At 33.0% G+C, this 21,649-nt stretch overlaps 1 protein-coding gene across 1 annotated transcript in view; it reads right to left on the reverse strand.

Annotated features, from left to right (window-relative positions):
- LOC106877289 (liprin-beta-1) overlaps positions 1-21,649 on the reverse strand; it is a 367,092-nt gene that overhangs the window by 323,664 nt on the left and 21,779 nt on the right. Inside the window, exon 2 of the mRNA XM_089354745.1 lies at positions 7,275-7,663. Coding sequence (XP_089210871.1) covers positions 7,275-7,452 — 178 coding nt within the window. The 5' untranslated portion in view covers positions 7,453-7,663. The remainder of the gene's footprint in view (positions 1-7,274; positions 7,664-21,649) is intronic.

Below are 21,649 nucleotides of genomic sequence, written 5' to 3' on the forward strand. Positions count from 1 at the left end.
CTACATCTGTAGGATCTAACTCTTACAGTTAATGACATTAGAATCGTTGCCATTTTAATGCTTACTTTTTGATGCCAGGGTCAGATGGAGGTACCTGAGGAAGAGTTTCTACAATCAGATGCCCTTCCTGTTGCCAACTCTTACCTGATTCCAAGCAAGGTAATATTTTCCCATAGCCAGTCATGATTTTACAGAATATTAAAAATTAATGACATTCATTTACAACAATCACACAATGTCAAAACAAAGGGACACAAACATGTACTACTGCTACTGCTGCTGCTACTACTACTACTACTACTACTACTACTACTACTACTACTACTACACCACCACCACCACCACCAAAACCACCACCACCACCATCATCATCATCATCATCTAACATTCACTTTCCCGTGCTCTCACAGGCATCCTATCACCAACCCTCACCTGTTTTGAAGGTAATATTTCTCTGTGACCAGAGGCTTTTATGGAAGATTGGAAACAAAGGTCATTACTTACATGACAATGTCACTCACAGCTATCACACAGTATCAAAGCCAGGAGACAGCAACATACACACACACACCCATACATTCATATATATATATATATATATATATATATATATATATATATATATATATTAGAAGGTTTGGAGGCGATGTACAGGAATTATATATTAGAAAAAATAATAAGGTACTCAGATATCTGGATGGTTGTACATTTACAGATCATTATTAATATGCCACATGTTTTTATAAATTAGCGCTTGCATCTATTCTTGTAGATTCTCCAGATTTAATTTATACACACACACACACACACACACACACACACACACACACTCAGAATGAGCTTCTTTCAAGTTTCCATGTACCAAATTCACTCACAAGGCTTTAGTTGACGGGGGGGGGGGGTATAGAAGAAGACATTTGTCTAAGGTGCCACATAGCGGGACTGAACCCAAAACCCATATAGTTAGGAAGCAAACTTCGTAACCACACAGCCATACTTGCACATTGATCATTAAAATATACAATTGCAGAAAACTTAATAAAGCTTAGTGCAAAAGAACAGGTAGAATGTATGGTATATGAAATAATGTGAAAAACACTAATAATGCTCCATTTTCTAATGACAGTTTCAAAACATATTCATGAAATGTCAGATGTGAACCTAGATCTGCCACAAACTGGATTTGCTTAATTGACAATACTTTGTGTGTTGCGTTCCTCTACAAGCCACCCTTTTATTGTATCACTTGCGTATTAACTCATTTATTTCTCAGAGCAGGATTTCTTTAACTGGGTCCTGCAGAACTCAGTGGCTTTGTTGTTGGCACTGTTGGCACTCCATCGCTTACAACGACGAGGGTTCCAATTGATCTGATCAACAGAACAGCCTGCTCGAGAAATTAACGTGCAAGTGGCTGAGCACTCCACAGACACGTGTACCCTTAACGTATTTCTCGGCGATATTCAGCATGACACAGTGTGACAAGGCTGAACCTTTGAATTACAGGCACAACAGAAACAGGAAGTAAGAGTGAGAGAAAGTTGTGGTGAAAGAGTACAGCAGGGTTCGCCACCATCCCCGGCCGGAGCCTCGTGAAGCTTTAGGTGTTTTCGCTCAATAAACACACACAACGCCCGGTCTGGGAATTGAAACCGCAATCTTATGACCGCGAGTCCGCTGCTCTAACCATTGGGCCATTGTGCTTCCACTCAGTGGCTTTACATCAGATATTACTGGTTCTATAGCTGATTATAGAGAAATTATTCGGTCAGGCATTAGTAATTTAAAAATGCATGTAGATAATTATAATGAAACATTGCATATTCAAAAATGTTTGTGTTTACATTTATTCTAATCAATGATCTAATCAGAATAAACAAACACAGTTTACAGCTGTTACAACTAATACAATGACTGTTACACAGATATACATACAATGCTGTTAAAGCAATGAACATACGTTGACACAGATACATGTATATAGATAAGTAGGAGTTGCCTGTTAGAGCAAAGAACAACACACAAATGTAACTATACACAAACATACACAAGACATGCATTTTTTCCAGCCAACAATGCTGTTTCACTCTCTCACTGTCTGTTACCCCTACTCCCACTACTACTATATCCAATGTTTCACACTTATCCAGCCATCAGTCTTTCTCTCTCTCTCTCTCTCTCTCTTTCTTACACACACATGTATAAACATACCCATACACACACATGTATAAACACACCCACACACACATGTATAAACACACCCATACACGCACATGCAGATACATACACACATGTAGATATACACATACACATATATATACACACTCACACACACACATGCATATATACACACATATATACGCATATATACACACACACACATAGATATACACACACGCATACACACACACACACGCACACACGCACACACACACACACACACACACACAAACAATCAAATACACATGTGTAGAAAAGTAATGGAGTTGTGCTACAGACTTCTAGACAGACATACACACACACAGACTTGATACAAATTGATATAGATTTTTTTACGGTAACTTTTCCTTGAATAATAAGTACTTAGTTTCAATTTAAGAATATTAATTTTGGATATATTCTGCCGAACTAGTAAAATCTGGCAATTTAAGCTAATACCATACAATAATTTTCCATCACTTTCGGTTCAAGCAACAATAAATGAGGGAACAGAATATATCTAAAATTAATATTCTTGTAGTAAAACTAAGTATTTATTATTCAAGCAGAAGTTACTATGAAAAACCTCAATAAATTTACATTAAATCTCTGTGCGTGTGTGCATGCATTCACACATATGTGTGCACGTATATACACACTCACACAAGTCTATATACACAAGTCTATATACACACTCACACAAGTTTATGCTGAACAGCTGTATTACCTTTCATCACCTGTGTATGCGTAGAGCTATGCACAATAATGGTGCTAAATAGTTTACTCTTTTTAATGCATATGTTTCAAAGATAAATGTTTTGGGCGATTATAATTTTCTATCATCAATAAATAACACTATTTACATTTTCCCAGTGGATACATAGTTTTAAAAAAAAAATCAATAATAAATCAATTGCTAATGCATAAAACTTGAGCAACATAAGCTAAAGCACGAGATTATAGCCAGTGTCATCTGAAGGTATGAACATGCTGGCTAGTTGCCCAGGGATTCCCCAGGTCAAAATGAGACAGTGTTAGGCAAGATGGGACAGTGTTAATTTATGTGTGCTGTGGTTGTGTAAGTAGGAGCCCAGTGCACTGTTTTGATCAGGAGCCTATAATGCTCTTTTGATGGCCTGCATACAGCAAGTTCATCTTCAAAACCAACATCAAAATAGGGCAACACATGAAAACAATATTATGAAACTTTTATAGCTTACAGTTCCATCAGCCCTGGCGACAAGACTCATTGTGGGACTATGTATTGAATGCAGAAAGGTTTCTAAATAAAAGCACTTGAAAACCAATTAGACTAAAGTGAAATCTAAAAACAATTTTGAATTTAAAAGATTCGAATAAAGAATAGCAGCAATTCTGTTATTTTACTCTTTTTACTTGTTCCAGTCATTTGACTGCAGCCATGCTGGAGCACCACCTTTAATCAAACAAATTGACCCCAGAACTTATTCTTTGTAAGCCTAGTCTCTTTTGCCAAACCACTAAGTTATGGGGATGTAAACACACCAACATCAGTTGTCAAGTGACAGTGGGGGGGGGGGGGCAAACACAGACACACAAATATATGCATATATATGACAGGCTTCTTTCAGTTTCCATCTACCATATCTACTCACAAGGCTTTGATCGGCCTGAGGTTACAGTAGAAGAGACTTGTCCAAGGTTCCATGCAGTGGGACTGAACGTGGAACTATGTGGTTGGGAAACAAGCTTTTTACCACACAGCCACGCCTGGTGCAAAAAGAAAAAAAATGCTTCACTTGTTTTATATCACATTTGTTATTGTTTAGCAAAAACATGTGAAGCACATACGTTTGCTGAAAACTTAATAAAGCTTAGTGCAATAAATCTGGTAGAATGCAAAAACACAAATAAGGTACCATTTTCTAATGACAGCTTCAAAACATTGTCATGAAATGTCAGATGTGAACCTGTACTAAGACAGGTTAACTGAGATCAACATTCACTTTAAAAATAGAGTAAGTCAACAGGTGACAATGCTGGTGTAGTAGTTTTGTGAGTGTACACAGCTATATTTATGAAGGTAGCATTCAAGAAGACTTAATCTTTGGAGTGTTATGCTACAGGAGAAGCAATATTTAATCTAATTCATGACAGAGCTGCAATAACAATAAGGAAATTTTCAGGTTCTGTTGCAAAAAATGAAAAAGAAAAATAAGAATTCTGAAAATATTCGCTAGTGTTTTTTATCATCAAGCACTAGCAATGAAGCATATGCCTCAAGATTTGATTAGCTATAAAATTAAATCAAGAATACTAAATGCAAGAACCTTCAGTTTATTATGTGAAAATGTTGGGAAGTCTGCATAAAACTTTATTACTGAAGTACACTGGCTGTTGAGTGTAAAAATGTTGGCATTGCATCAGATTGCATGAAGAATATTCTTTTGAACTAAAAGATCAGCATTGAATGGAAAGGATGGCATACTTTTCTGATATATTCCCATACTTAAATGCGGTTAATCTTGCAATGAAGGATACCGATATGTTTCAAACTTATAAGTAAAATTAATGCACTTAAGTGTAAACTAAAACTCTGGAGGGACTGTATAGCTAAGAACAATGTTGAGTGTTTTGAAAACCTTAATAGCTTTTGTTACTGTTTTGCTTTTTAATATCAAAAACAATTTCTCTCCAATTCTATTCCCTTCAAGCCTTCTGGATCCACCACCTTGCATATGTACATGCCAAGTATATAATACCTTCAGGGGTACTGGCATTTTAAAGAATAGACCCAATGTTTCCTCTGCATGTTGTAAAAAGCAACTAAAAGCAGTGGGATTTGCACTCTGCCTTTGTAAAACCTCACCAGCAATGACTGCCCAAAACAGACCTGTGGATTGGCAAATTGGTGCCTGAGTGGTGCAATGGTGTCATCCACCAGGAGTAGGGCATCACCAAATATTGGATGATGCAACAACATACTGTTACAGGATATGCCACCATACTAGTATTACTACTACTACTACTACTACTACTAGAAAGGTTCCAAGCCCTGACAGTGCCTCTTCCATTATTCTCAAACATTGTACCTCAGAACCAGCTCCTGTACTCAAATTCTTTAGTCTCTCCCTCTCTACAAGAATCTAACAATCTTTGAAAACATGCTTCAGTGTGACCCATTCCCCAAAAACGCAACCTCTCTGACTGTCATAAAGGCCGTTAATCAGTGACTGTCCAGTAGAAAACTTGTAACCAACAATACTATTATTCACAAAATGTGATTACATAAATATATATATATGTTGCAGTTCTTATCAATAGAGCCAGTACATGTGGTAGTGATTCACTAGACTATATATTGGTCTGGTTGAAAATTGTCTACACTTTTACAATATCCTATTTTTAATTCGTTATTTTGTTGTTTATTTCATTAGCATATTCTATTATTGCCAGGCTCTGAAAAACCTCTTCTTTCTCAGTCAGAATCATGTGAACGAAAAATAACCATTCAATAAATCTTCAAAATTTTAATGATTTACTGCAGTAATCTTTTGGCTCATCTAGATTCCATTTTCCTGAATGTTGTCTCAAGATCATACAATTCCACAAATCAATGGACTTGTAGAAATATAAATTCAAACAAAAGACAAAATGCATAATAAATTATAAAACAAATTCTAGTCTATAATAATCACAGAACAAGAAAATATATTCTCTAGACGTCAATAAATTAATTTGGCTGTGACAAGCCTGATCTACAAGAAAATTATTTCTATATATAAAAGACTTCAATTTTGAGGTAAAAAAATAAACAAAAAAAGGCAAAGAAACAAATACAGTGTTCTACAAAATGTGTTAACCTTGAGTGTGTATGTGCACAACCAAGAGATTCTGCATGAGTATGTGAAAGACTGTATATGTATGCAACAAGCATGAGACACGCAAGTGAATCAGTAACAGTTTTTGTGTTTTTAATATACAAATATAAATTTATAACCCCACTACCGTGTACTTTAAACGAAAGTTAAGGAAAGAAGTGAAGAAATATTGTCATGGAAAATTCAGTACTCTGAAAACTATTGGACGCAAACAACGGCTGTCTGTCATTGTTGTTCCTCTGAATAGTTGTAACTGAGGTTGTGTCACAACATAACTCATCTCATGTTCCGTTGAACTATGGATATTCTGCATAATCATAAATGATGATGTGTTATCTTTGAGTTGCATTGGTGCAATAGCTATGGCTGTTGGTAAAAGCCAGTATGTCACTATGATGCTGTTAATGGTTTGTGAATGATGAGTTATATTAGCATGACCAACATAATACTGTTGACGATTCTGCTGTTGCTATGGGCAGCGGCTGCTGATGACAATACACAGACGTTAACTGATTTGTTCAGAAAAATCAACTCAAATACTTCAACCAAAAATCAAATCTGGGCATGCAAGTTCATACCTGTTGCAAGTACATCACTGATACAGCTGTCCCTTTACCATGAGAGATTCACTACAAACTGCTCGTTTCAAACACAACATCTTCACTAATAAGCTTATTAAGCCTACATGTATCACCTTACGTACTTGAATAACCGAGTAAATGAAATTAAAATAAAAAAATTGAAAAATATACAAAACCACAGGCATGGCTGCCTAGTTTAGATGCCAGCTTTTCAACCATTTGGTTTCAGTATTAGTCCTACTGTGTGGCACCTTAGGCAAGTGTTATACTATAGTTGTAGGCTTACAAATGACTTGTGAGTGAATTTGGAAGATGGAAACTGTGTAGAAACCTGTTATTTAAACACACACACGCACACACACACACACGCACACACACACACACACACACACACACACACATACACACGTGTGTGTTTTTGTGTTTATCATCTCTCTCAATGCTTGACAACTAGTGCTTGTTTATGTCCCCACTACTTAGCAGTTTGGCAAAAGAGACTGATAGAATAAGTACCAGACTTACAAATAACTATTGGAGTCAATTTCTTCAACTAAACCCTTCAAAGCAGTGTCCCAGCATGGATGCAATCCAATGACTGAAACAAGTAAAAGATAAAAGATAAAAATGTACTTACAGGCAATAATATTGTCCATTTGTTCCAGAGCAGCAGCCAGCATATCACTACCATCTCTTGAACTGGTTCCATTGTTGTTTGCATTGATAGTGCCACCACCATTGGTAGACGGACGTGCTGTACTCCCTCCTATGAGACCAAGTGTTTCCCCACCTGGGGAATCAAGGGAAGCTTCCATCAATAATTCTGATGCAGAATGGTATATTATAGAAATGCGAAATTAATTGAGGCTCCTTAATGTGTACTGTTGCAGTGGCACTAAAACTTGTGTTAATGTTGGTTGAATGAAAGAAGAAAACTTCAAATGGATTCAAACTTAATATCTTTGACTTTTGCTTTTGTCCAGGGAAATCAAACACTGGTCTGCAGATTGGATAGTATCAGTACAGCTGTAGAAAGAAGAAAATGAAGGCAATTAATATTGATAATACCAGATTAAGCAGTGCTGAATATGTCAGTAGATAAATAAAGTTCCTATTAAATTTTAATGAGAGGTTAAATATCCAGATAAAGTGAAAGTACATCACTCTTGTGACTGTTTTTGTAGTTGCATATTTCAAATTATGGACGAGGTAGAATTTCCTAGCAGAATGTGGTTTGTATAATCACATGATATATAAAGAGATATGTAAGTGTATAAATTCTTATAGAGTTTCCTTCATAAAAAAAAAACTGTTTCTAATTTAGTTGGCAACCAATAGCCTTCAAGCAATTTGTCCTGAGTAGCATGCAATCAAAATGAGGAAATATTAAATGACAAGTGGTCAGTAATGTAGTTCAAGCAATAGCAATGTGGCTGGAATATTTCCTGTCTTCTCAACTTTATCACAATATGTGAAACACATTTATTTAGAATGCAAAAATGTTATCAACTTCTCTTCCTTTGGTAGTGTATGATCAAATATTCAAGAGTTGCTAGCGGAGGTGGGGCCTCTTCTCTGCCTTAATGGGAGCAGAGATAATATTAAATTAAACGTTTTAAAGTTACTTTTCTTTTTTATTTCTTCATTCTTGTTTTTTCTTTATACATTGGAAAATCTATGGTAGACTCTTGAAAGAGTAGTGTTAGTCCTCAGTTGTGTACAACCAACACAAATCATAACAGAGAATGATTGGGGAATGAAAAGCACTTCACTTTTTTTCTACTCCATGAAACTGGTTTCGTATTTTTTTTTTTTTTTAATGTTTTCTCACAAGTGCAGAATCATTAGTGATATTTCATCTGTTACTACGTTCTGAGTTCAAATTCCACTGAGGTCAATTTTGCCTTTCATCCTTTCGGGGTTGATGAAATAAGTTCCGGTTGAGTACTGGGGTTGATGTCATCAACTAGTCCCCTCCCCCAAAATTCCAGGCCTTGTGCTTTTAGTAGAAAGGATTATTATATGAACATTAATTCTGTAACACTTGGAAAGGGCAACCATGAAAGTTAATCTTATTAGAAATTTAAATATTTGATCAAGCAAGTAAAATTATAGAGCGATTCCTTTTTTTTTTAAATCAAAAATAAATAAATACAAACTTAAAATCCTAACAATTTTTATAAAGAATTTTCTTGTCAACAGATGTTGTTTAAGTTATTAGCGAAGTTTTAGCTGCATGAACACTTACACAACAATCAATAACAATTTAAATAGCTATTCTATACTTTCTGAACACATGCTTGCTGCTTAGTTTGTAGTATAGCAAGGAAAAAAAAAACAAAAAAAAAACAGGACTTAATATAATGTTTATATATATATTCTTCTCACTTTAGTGTTCACCTGCTAGGATTTTCTTAACATTTCTACCCTCCAAAGTTGAAGCATAAAAACAATATAAGTCAATTCAATTGACTGTATGTCTTTGCAACAAAAAGTGGCCTAGACTTTAACCAAAAGAAATGCTAATATGCAAAATATTATTTTTATTTAATAATTTTTTTGGTTGTGTGAAAGAATCAAAGTATTTAATATTTATAAGAATTTGAAGTGGACATAGAAATCATTCTGGTTTTCATCATTATATTTATGGCTTCAACGTAAGTAAAATTAGTCTATATCAAAAAAAAGAAATTTTTTAAGTATTATATATAATATTCAATCTCTCCATTTCAATTATTTATTTTTTGTAATATCTACTCCATTCTGTATTTGAATAATATAATAGACAATTAGAAGAATACTAATGAAGAACATTAGTACATGAGTAAGTAATTAGAGCAACTAATCGGTCAGCATTTTATGCTTTCCAAGATCTGATCCAGAAAATAGAAAATTAGTACTTTAGTAGCAAAAAGAAAAAAGCACAAGTTTACAAATATAATGTTGATTTATAACAAAGAAAAAAACACTTTACATTATAATAGATGGAATACAAGATTGTCTTATGTTTGTGTCTTTCTAGCAAAAAGCCACTGAAATAAAATTTGTGATATTAAAGTATTTTTACAAGGTACAAAGGCCTTCATTTGCAGGGAAGAGGAATAATTATAAATTGTAGCACTGATGGTATGACATTATTGACATAAATTTGAAACAAGAAAAGAGCAACAAACTGATACTACAATGTCTAATATCATTTACATTAAAATCTTAGCAGTTAATTCATAATTATGATAGCCACGTCATTTCTACAGACATTAACAGGATACTTGAAGTCAAAGGACTTTGACCAGAAATCAAAACTGTGTCACAATCATATCTTGTAGGGGAGCTTATCTATTGCACGATAATTCTCATTAGTGAAATATAAAATATATAATTTAAACGAAATTTTGGAAAATGACAGAATCTATAATACCTTTCTATGAATAAGGATTTGTTTCCTGCTGCTAGATGGTACATAACCATTTCAAAGTGTTTGCAACTACCAATCTTTTCTGATCTATCAATATATATATATACATATATATATATATATATATATATATATATATATATATATATATATTACTCAATAACAAGTAAGTCCAGTTTCAAAAAAATTCTATGTATGAAATTCATAAAATCACACTGTCACAGCTGTTTAATGTTTTATGTACAAGGCAAAATATTTAGTTTTTCAGCAGCACTCTTTCTCATTACATACGGGAGATTGTGTGTACATGTGAGTGAGTGTGCATTAGAGAGCATGTGTGAATACATGCATGCGCGGGAGTGAGTGTGTTTAAGTTTCTACCAATATGCTTGTATAATTTCAAACACAAAATGTGTGTGCATGTGTGTATGTTCATCTATGTATGTTTAAAGAAGTGGTTTGGTTTTAGTTTAATGGATGTTGGATTAACTCTTCCACCAAGACTGAAATGTAACTTAGAATAAATTGTCAGTCTACTTAGGAAGAAAGTAGCTGCCACTATTAATTCCTGATAATCAAATTTATGTTAGAAAATCTATCAGCTGGTAAACACCTGTTTTAAGAAATGAGGTAAAGCAAACTGCAGGAGTTTTTATTTAACTTTCTCAGCCCACTTATAATGCTGACAGACTGCCATTGGCTTAAATTTTTTAAGTTCACATGTTCTAAGTAACAATATCCAACATATTGAATATCAATGATTAGGAGGTTAATAATAGATCAATTCAACTGAAGGTCAACTTCCTTACATCTTTTCATTCAAAATTTGGTGGGGAACCCTTTAGCATTCAGATTAATTTGTCAAAAGTAATCCTTATTTATTCACATTAAAAAAAATTTATCTGATATTATTTTGTAGCTTCAAGATAGGAAAGATGTAATTGCTTATTTTTAGAATGACATTGTAGGGTAGGTGTGAGATGCTGGTTCTGGCCAGTTTAAGCATAAAATGTGTAGAATATCTGGGCCGGATACAGCCGGTTTAAACACTAAAGGGTTAACAAGCTTACACATTTTTGAAATCATCAGAGCATGGAGAATCCAAAAATGCAACTTGGCATTTGTAAAACACTTGGATAACTACCATTTTAGATTTTTAAAAATGGACATGTTGACTTTTAGTCAGTTTAGAAACACAATTAAATAATCTAATCCTGTTTCCAGCATCAAGAAAATTACAGATAATATCACAGCAGTTCTATCTATCTGAGTAACACTTGATATTGTTCTCGACTCTCCCTATGTGATAAGGGACAGAAAACAGACAACTATACTGACAAGACACTAGTTAAAAGATATGATTGATTCATCAAGATTTACCAAGTGTGAAGTCTGTGAAGCAGAAAGACATGGAAACGTTTGGTCATTTAGTGACCTGAAGCTTATGAAAAAGGCATGGTTTACATGTCTAATACTAAAAGACAGACTGAACAGCTAAGCTTAACATACCAACGATGTTGGGGTGGACAAACACAGACACAAAGACACACATACATACATAGACATGTATATATAGGAAAATGAAAAATAAGGCAGAATGCTAAACTGGAAGCATATTTTAATAAAGATTTCTAACCGGCTTTCATTGTGAAGCAAATTTTCAAGAAAGATAATGAAAATGTTTTTTACAAAGAAGTACAAAATGAAGAAAATAATATATAAAAAAAAATAATATATAAAAAAAATAAATATACCAATACATTATATTGTCTTTGAGCTTTTGAAGTTCAATAGTAATTCATGTATATAATGGTTGGAAAAATAAGGATGCATGAGAATTGAGAGTTGAGTTAGGTTTAAGAAAAGAGTTAAAAGTTTGTGTTAAGCAGGAAGTGTGGTGTCAAAACAGGAAGTGTGTGTAAGGGGAGACAAATGTTTTTAGTTGGAGTTATGAACTCTTTTTCAACAGGAAGTTCAGTAAATCATTAAAATGAAAGCCAGTTAGAAATCTTTATTAAAATATGCTTCCAGTTTAGCATTCTGCCTTATTTTTCATTTTCCTATTATTTCTCCACGTGCGGTTAATACAACCCCACTATTTACTGACTTTATATATATATATATATATATATATATATATATATATATATATATATATATATATAAATATATATACATATACATATACATATATACAATGGGCTTCTTTCAGTTTCCATCAACTAAATCCACTCACATGGCTTTGGTCAGCCTGAGGCTATAGTAGAAGACACTTGCCCAAGGTGCCACACAGTCACACAGTGGCACTGAACCCAGAGCCATGTAGTTGGGAAGCAAGCTTCTTACTACACAGCTACACCTGCACCTATAAGTATAAACTTGAAATAAAATTAAATACCACGGTTGATTTATTTGACTACACTCTTCAATGTGGTGCTCCAGCATGGCTGCAGTCCAATGACCAAAACAAGTAAAAAATAAAAGATGCATCATTCAATACATGACTATCATTTACCTGAATTATCTAAACTCATACCACTAGCCCACAGGAATTATTTCCATGTTTTGTAATGAGCACTTATACTATTTCTTACTGCATGCTGCAGGAAAAAAAAATAGAAAGAAAGAAACGACATTAAATTAACTTATTCAATGTGGGTTTATTGTCTTTATCATGAGCACAGTTTTCCAACCTCTCAGCTATTTTTTCCAATACCCTATTAATTCAGCCATCCTGCTGTCTCAATTATTATCATAGTTTTATTTGTCAGCTGTTATAACAGATAATTTTAGAGCTATGAGTAATTTTTCTTCATTTGGCACAAAACCAATAAGCTTAGCCAATAGGTTACAATGCAAAATTCTGCTAAAAAGTGATGCTAATGTCACAAACAACTTGGTATTTTCTAAAAATGTCTAATGTCAGGAACTTTTTGTTGGTTATTGGTAAAAAATAATAATGAGAGATTTAAGTGAAGAGTGAATAAATAGCTTGACTAGGAGCAATTTCTGTAATTATTTTTAGATTAAAGTTAAAGGAAGGGTTAGAGTTGTAAGGGTCAATGTGATTAATTTATACGGAATGAGAAAAGTTCAATACTTAAGAGAAGATAAGAATTAGTTGAGGAATGTATTGCTGGTGAAGGGTGGTTGAGGATTTTAATTAATAATTTCTTGTTTGTTGGTATTAAGAAAAAATTGCCAGTATTGGATATAAGGAAGAACATCGGAGATAGAATAAAGATAGGCAAAAAAAGCAAATCCAAGATTAGCCAAAATTATTGGAAGAAAATTTGAATGGTCTTATACACTAAAAGTAAAAATTCTTGGTATATATGCACAGGCATAGCTGTGTGGTTAAGAAGCTTGCATTACAACCACATGGTCTTGGGTTCAGTCCCACTGTACAGTATCATGGGCAAATGTCTTCTACTATAGCCCCAGGCTGACAAATACCTTGTGAGTAAATTTGGTAGATGGAAACTGTGTGGAAGTTCGTTGTGTGTGTATGTGCCAGTGTCTGTCCCCCACCTCACTGCTTGAGAACTGATGCTGGTTTGTTTACATCCCCATAACTTAGTAGTTTAACAAAAGAGACTTATAGAATAAGCAACGAGTTTAAAAAAGCGTACTGGCGTCTATTTGTTTGACTAAACCAATCAAGGCAGTGTCCCAGCATGACCAAGTCCAATGATTGAAACAATTAAAAGCTATGTAAATTCAATATGTGTATATATATATATATATATATATATATATATATATATATACTGAAGTCATGGCCGATGCCGGTGTCATGTGACAGGCACCTGTGCCTATGGCACAAAAAAAGCACCCTCCAAATGTTGGACCTCATGGAGGTGATAAGTGACTGAGACCTTTGGCAATATACCGTGCTTGAGAAGACTCATCAACCATGTTTCATATTCAAGACGAAATTCAATGCTGGCTATAATTTCTATAAAATATCTGTAGAACCTTAGCAAGTGATCTAAAAGACACTGCTAACACAGTAGAACATGATATTGATTTATAAGAATATTTAATATACTTTATAGTATAATATGGTTGTATAATGAAATATCACGTCCCCACAAGTAATTAATACTGACTAAAATATATAAAACATTTTGTTCCATTTTTTTTCTTCTTTTTTTATAGCTGTGTTTCTATTTATCTTCTTTCTTCCAATTGTTAACTTTTATTATTTATGCAACGTAAAAATAAAGAATATCAATTGCGAAATATACCTTTATGTAATATCCCAATTTAATAAAAGGTATTTTCATAAACAATAGTCACATAAAGAGGCTAAATGGGGAGAAGTGTGAAGCTTTTAAACTTGAGAACAATGGTAGAGAAAACTAATGCCGTGCAAATTCGGTTTATGATCACCTCTCATCATGAACAAATTGATTTACAAATATCTCAGGTGACAAATGGTATCTTGAGTAATGAGAATGCAAGCCAGCAACAATTGTTGACAAGCAGGAGAGCATCTGTCTACTTTTGTTCAGTGCACATCCATGGTCAAATTCACCATGCCTTCTCTTGAATTTTCGATGGGAAAAATTGCTTTGGTTTATGAACATTTCAAGTAATGAACAGCCTTCAGGAACAAATTAAATTCATAAACTGAGGTTCCATTATATTCAATAAAAATAAAGAGCAAAACTCTAAAAAGTAACTAACTTATTGTTGATATAAACCATGTAATATATAAATGAGATAACTGCTAGATTACCTTTGGCTGTAAAAAGTTAATATACCAATTATAAACAACTATTAAAAGTTATGTCAAAGTTTGAAAAATAGCCAAACAATTATATTTACTAATTAAAATTTAAGTGAGTTTATGCATGCAGAAATAATAAATCATTCTCAGACTTATTGACTAACAGACATTTGAGATAAAATTTAAAGTTCTTTTTCGCAAAGATTCTGCAAGATTGCAAAATAAAATATTTTAGGCTACATCTTCTTAAAATTGGAATACTGAAATGATAATATTCTTGAAACTGGAATTATAGAGATTTTGGCAAAATATTTCAATTTTCTATTCCATTTCCTTTTAAAACGTTCTATTTAAATTGAGTATAAATTATTATCAATTAAATTGGTATATATATAATATATATATATATAGGTATTAAATATATGCAGATGTACACATAATTTCCTACACACACACACGTGTATATATATATATATATATATATACATATATATATATATATATATATATATATATATATATATATATATATATATATATATATATATATATATACATGCTACCATATATCAGATGTATAATAAAAAGAAACAAGTTTGAAATCCATATCATTTGTAATCATAAATATATGATGTTAAACAGAATAAATGTTAAAGCTATAAATAGATTAAAATTTAATTCAAACAATATACACCTTTAAGCAAAGCAAAATATACTGCAATGCATTTGAAAAGCAACTCAAATTCAGAAATGTTAAGAAATATTACTGAGAGATTCTAACCTACAACTGTATTCAATTTAAAAAAAACATCTCCAATATTCTGCACTGAGATAACAAGGACCTGAAGACCATTTTATAGTTTCCTTATTACATTACATATATTTTCTTTGTAGTTTAGGCACTATTAAAAAATAATAATAATTTTCACAACATGCATGTCTATATAGTTTAGAATGTCACTTTTCAACAATGTGGTTTTGGGTTCATTCCCACAGCATGGCAGTTTGAGTTAGTGTCTTCTACTATAGCCTTAGACCAACCAATACCTTGTGAGTAACCAATACCTCCATTTTCCAAAGGCTTTCTTCAGGTTTCATGTACCAAATTCATTCACAAGGCCTTGTTCAGCCCAAGGCTAGTGTTAAAGACACAGAACCAAGGTGGCACATAGTGGGACTGAGCACGGAACCATGTGCTTGCGAAGCAAACTTCTTACCACACAGCCACGCCTGCATTTTCAAATTTCCTATTTAAATTACACAAATTATAAGAATTGAAATTCCCAATTGATAAAAACTATAGAACATCAATTTCCAAACTCAATATGGGATTATTGTAATAGCAGATAAATGTAAAATAAAGGTTAGTAAAAATGAATAAAAATGTCAAAATACTTATTGCATTTTTAATTTTCTGAAAGGTTAATCATGAACAATAAATGCCATGATGAGCAATATTTGATAAGAGAAAAAAACAATAATCAGTAGTATGAGACAATGCTTAAAATGCCAGAGATAAACTCTTACTCTATCAACCAAAACTAAGACTACCTCTCAGTACTGTTATCAATGACATGATTTTGTGCATGTTGGCCTTGGTTGATCAAACATAGAACAACATGACTTTTTTTTTCCGGTCAAGATATAAGACCACAATAGCCAATTTATAGCATATCTAGAACTGCAATTGCCAATCTTTTGTAGCAATGCTGTTCTGTGCATGCAAAGTAAAATTACATACAAACACATATACACAAACTACAGAGCAGAAAAGCTACCTTGCAACACCAAATTTCCAAAGAAGGGGTCTTTACTCTAAAATGTTGAATAATGATGATAGATAAAAGTACATACCATTGGCTTGCACTGTTTTGGCTTCTCATAAAGACATTTAATCTATATCATGTAAAACATACATACATACATACACACACATTACATACATTACATGCATATATAGCTGATCTTTCTCCCTTTATGTTGAAAAATATAAGCAAAAATAGACTAAGTGAAAGTGAGGAAATGTATTAATAGTTGAAGTTGCTGGACTAGTCACTCAAAATTAATGACATCAATCTCTAATCACTATACCCTTAAGCAAATTACTTAATAATGCAGGAAAGTGAATTTACATAAGTGGTTGACATTAGATAAGTGTGTCACATGCAGATGTTGATATATGAGCTACCCTTTAATAATGATATAAATATATTTACATATATATATGTATTTATTGGTACATGCATTTATTAATATACACATAACTGTATTAATGCTACTATGTTTGAGTATGTGTGCGTGCGTGCACATATGTGTGTGTATATACATATGTATGTATGTATGTATGTATGTATGTATGTATGTATCAATATAAAAATGGAACAAAAACGCAACAGAGGGCATTAAAACATTCAGACAGATAGACGACACAAAGGCGGACAAGAGAAACAACAATTAGAAGGACAGGCAAAAAAGACGAGTCATTCTTGGCTTTCTTTCATCAGTCAAGTACAAGAAGTCACGACCATTTTGGACAGTTACACTTGAAATGGTTTGTTGTGTCGACACCCCCAAGCAAAGAAGTAGGATCGCCCAAAACATATAAATAGAGGTAGTCTAGCCATGGTAGAGGAGTCGAGTGACTGTTGAGTAGCAGTTGGTTAGCGGTTAAGTAGAGATCATCCGAAGGTGCTAGATAGCAGTAGCTTGAGACATAACATGGTTCGATCTGGTTGTCCCCCAAAAAGTCTAAGAGCATTAGACCCCTTTGTAAGAAAACTAGCGAATGTGTACGGCAACAAAGACAAAAAAAAAACAAACAAAAAAAAACAGAGAACATGGTACAGAATTATGAATAAGTATGTATGTATATTATCATCATTTAATGTCCTTTTATCCATATTGGCATGGGTTGGGTGGTTTGACAAGAACTTACAGGTGAGAGAGCTCCACCAGGTTCTATGTCTGCTTTGACATGGTTTCTACAGTGGGATGCCCATCCTAATGTCAACCACTTAATAGAGTATGCTCAGGGCTTTCTACATAGCACCAACACCAGAGGAGTCACCAAGTATCTGTAAGATAAGACCCCTCAACTGACCAGGGTATAGACTGGAGGAATAAGAAACTATATAGAGAGGGAGAGGAGCAGGTGTCTTGCTGAAGTGGCAGATACATGGCTTGCCCGCTTGGAAAGCAAGAGAGAAGAAAGAGTGAAATAGAGAGATGTGAATAACAGGCAGAATAGAATAGAAGAGGGCAAAGGTGAACGTGTGTGTAGGAGCACAGAACAAATATATATATATATATATGAGGAGATGCTGGAAAGTTCCTAGGTTTGGGTAAAAGAAAATACAAGAGGATCAGTTAATTATGATGTTGCCAGTACCGTGACTGGCCCTCGTGCCGGTGGCACGTAAAAGCACCCACTACACTCTCGGAGTGGTTGGCATTTGGAAGGGCATCCAGCTGTAGAAACTCTGCCAGATCAGATTGGAGCCTGGTGCAGCCTTCTGGCTTGCCAGTCCTCAGTCAAATCGTCCAACCCATGCTAGCATGGAAAGCGGATGTTAAACGATGATGATAATGATAATTCAACGCATTCCCTTCTCAGATTCACATACTTATTGTAACACTCCTTCAGTTTTTCTAAGCCCTGTAAAGGAACTCGGAAGGTTAGACCTCCTTTCGCGATACCCTTAAAGCCAGAAACTTTTCAGCACCCCTTTGAGTGTGTGTATGTATGTATATATATATATATATATATATATATATATATATATATATATATATATATGTATATATATATATATATATATATATATATATATATATATATATATATATATGTATATATATATATATATATATATATATATATATATATGTATATATATATATATATATATGTATATATATATATATATATATATATATATATATATATATATATATATATATATATGTATATATATATATATATATATATATATATATATATATATATATATGTATATATATATATATATATATATATATATATATATATATATATGTATATATATATATATATATATATATATATATATATATATATATATAAATATATATATGAGAGAAATCCAGTCTATTCTATGAGTTTGTTAGCCATTAAGCATATCCTTCTATAGAAAATTAAAGAAAAACACCGAAAATACTATTAACTTAAATTGTCTCCAAGGAGAAATTAAAAAGGTCATGATTAAAAAAAAAATCTTTCATGTAGTTTGTACATTTGTTTATTTTTTATTTTCATTTTACTGTAACAGCACTTTCAAGAATAGCATTGTATTAAATACTCCTCCATCCTTTTCATTTATTTTTAGTTAATAAAAAAAAAGAGATTAGCAAATGTCATCAAGATTGTATTTATTTAACAAAGAATGAATGAATGAATGAACAGAAAATTTTCAGAATAATTTTGTACTTGTGAAGATTTAATGTTTATTTAAATAATTTTCAGTCTGCCCCCCAAAACAATTCTTTTATTTTACAGTACATGGCTTTCAAACTGCTGAATAAGATTTTATATTGTCAATCTGTTGAATATAATAAAGAAATCTCCCAAAACAGGCTTCCCAATATCTTGGAAATAAAACCCACATGCTTTTGGTACATGTAACCTTGTTTATCACCTATTTATTCATCACTAATCTGAGATTACACGGCACACCCAGATGTAAACCATGTTAGACTTATCCTGGATTGCTCTGTGATGATACAGGTTGTTGATCAGTTGAAGATTCTGTTTGTACTGCAGAAACATACTCCCAGCAACCATCCAGTGTGCAGCTACCCTGAATGCACTATATCTTGTGCTTACACAACCATACTGCAAGGCTGCATATCTTTTATTCAGATATACATCCTTGTTCCCATCAACATGGGACCAGTTAGTGAACAGGAAAAATAAAAAGGTACCTGATCCTAATAAAAGTCAAGTATTTTATGTATTTATTTTATTAATACTAATATTTTTGCCTCAAAATGTAATGAAAAAATATTTAATTATAGCAAATGTAGAACAAGTATAATTAATTTTTGGCAATGTTGCATGATAGAACTAGCAACTCAAGTAATACAATTAATTTTGTGTTGTTTGCAGAAACAGAGATTTTGACAGTGTTTTTCTTTCTTTTTGTCAATATAAACCAAAACAAAATGTTGGATATGACAGCTGTAAATGATATGTAAACAAATTCTACAACATAAGAATTTCCAAAAAACATTTATTATGCTCAAGACATTATTTTTCTGCTTATTCAAATAGCCACAGTTGAGAAGTTTCACCATGTGATGCCATGAATCTGTTCATCATTAGCTTTGGAGGTCCCTGAATTCTATGTTGTGTGTCTTTACCAATAACTTCAATACAGTTGAATGGTCTACATCTTATATCAGAGTGTAGAAGTCGCCAAAATACATCAGATATGGTCTGGTGTTCAGTACGATAGCAGTGGCCTGAAAAGCCTACCCTGCATTGAGCAAGAATCACAGAGATGGGTGGAATGTATCCATAAATTTCATCTTTAGTCTTGTGTTCAGACCATGAGATGCTGAGACCACATAGGAAACCAGGTATAAAAGCACAGGACATTATCAAAACCCATATAAAGATAATTTTTTTTTCTTCAAACTTCTTTGTAGTTTTGCTTTCAATTCCACTTTGTGGCACCTTGGGTAAGTGTGTTTTACTATTTCTTCAGGTAAATCAAAGCATTGCGAATTAAATTTGGTATATAGAAATTGTACCTATTTTTGAATGCCAAACTTAAACAATCATTCACTTCAACATTTCCACCAAACCCATGGATGATTTTAGTGGCGTCCACTTTGGTGACTGTTTGCATTAGAGTCCACTGTGATGACTGTTTGCATTAGACTTCCAGTCTGAGAAAAACTTCTTCCCAGCAGTTTTAGAAGTTCTGAAAATGGTTATAGGACTGCCCTTCTCTCTTTAAGCCATAAAAAAATAAAAGCATGCTTCTATTTCTTAAGCACTGAAGTCCTATACGCACACACAGGTTAGAAGTTGAATATATCATGTAGAAATATAAATGAAAGAGTTTATGTTATCAATATGATTTGGTATGATGTGTTGGAGTGATCAGGAAAAAGACAATGGTTTTTTTTTTTTTTCACAAGCATATTTCTCCAAACAACATAAATGCAGGTCAGCATCATTGCACAGCTCTGTAGTTTCAAGTAAGATATCCACAAGGTGGCTGATCCCTATATAAGGTGACTTTAACGTAAAAGAAACGACTATGGCAGTCCAGCCATCACATAGAGCAAAAATCAGAACCAAAGCTCAGATTAGATAACAAACAAAATGATTGGGGTTATGTAATGGAGTAGCCATTAGTTGCATTCTATCAACCAGTAAATGACCACAGACTAAGCCCTGAAAACTAACAAAGTGCATTAATTTTATAGTGCCATGTCAATACATTAATGAATTCTGTTTACTTATTGCCTATTTATTTACTTATTTACATATAACCTGACAGAACTATTAAGAATTAAGGCTCCTGATTATGGACATAGCACAATGCCAATAGCAAGAATGAACTATTAACCCTAAGGCCAATAGTCTGACAAGCTTATTATTTTGGTCATCTATAATTTAGCACAGGAAACAAAGCCTTTATAAAAAGTTACCAAAGCCAGTTCAGGTATTCTATTTACAGAAAGATTTCTTTTGTCCCACTTGGCCAATAACATCATTGAAACTAATATGAAAATATTGCTCAAAGGAGCACATACAATTCAGTTTTACCACTGTAAAATAATGATGTATGTTCTTTAATATATTGTAGTTTAA

The sequence above is a fragment of the Octopus bimaculoides genome, chromosome 7, assembly GCF_046866305.1.
Source record: "Octopus bimaculoides isolate indiv1 chromosome 7, ASM4686630v1, whole genome shotgun sequence".
Taxonomy (NCBI): domain Eukaryota; kingdom Metazoa; phylum Mollusca; class Cephalopoda; order Octopoda; family Octopodidae; genus Octopus; species Octopus bimaculoides.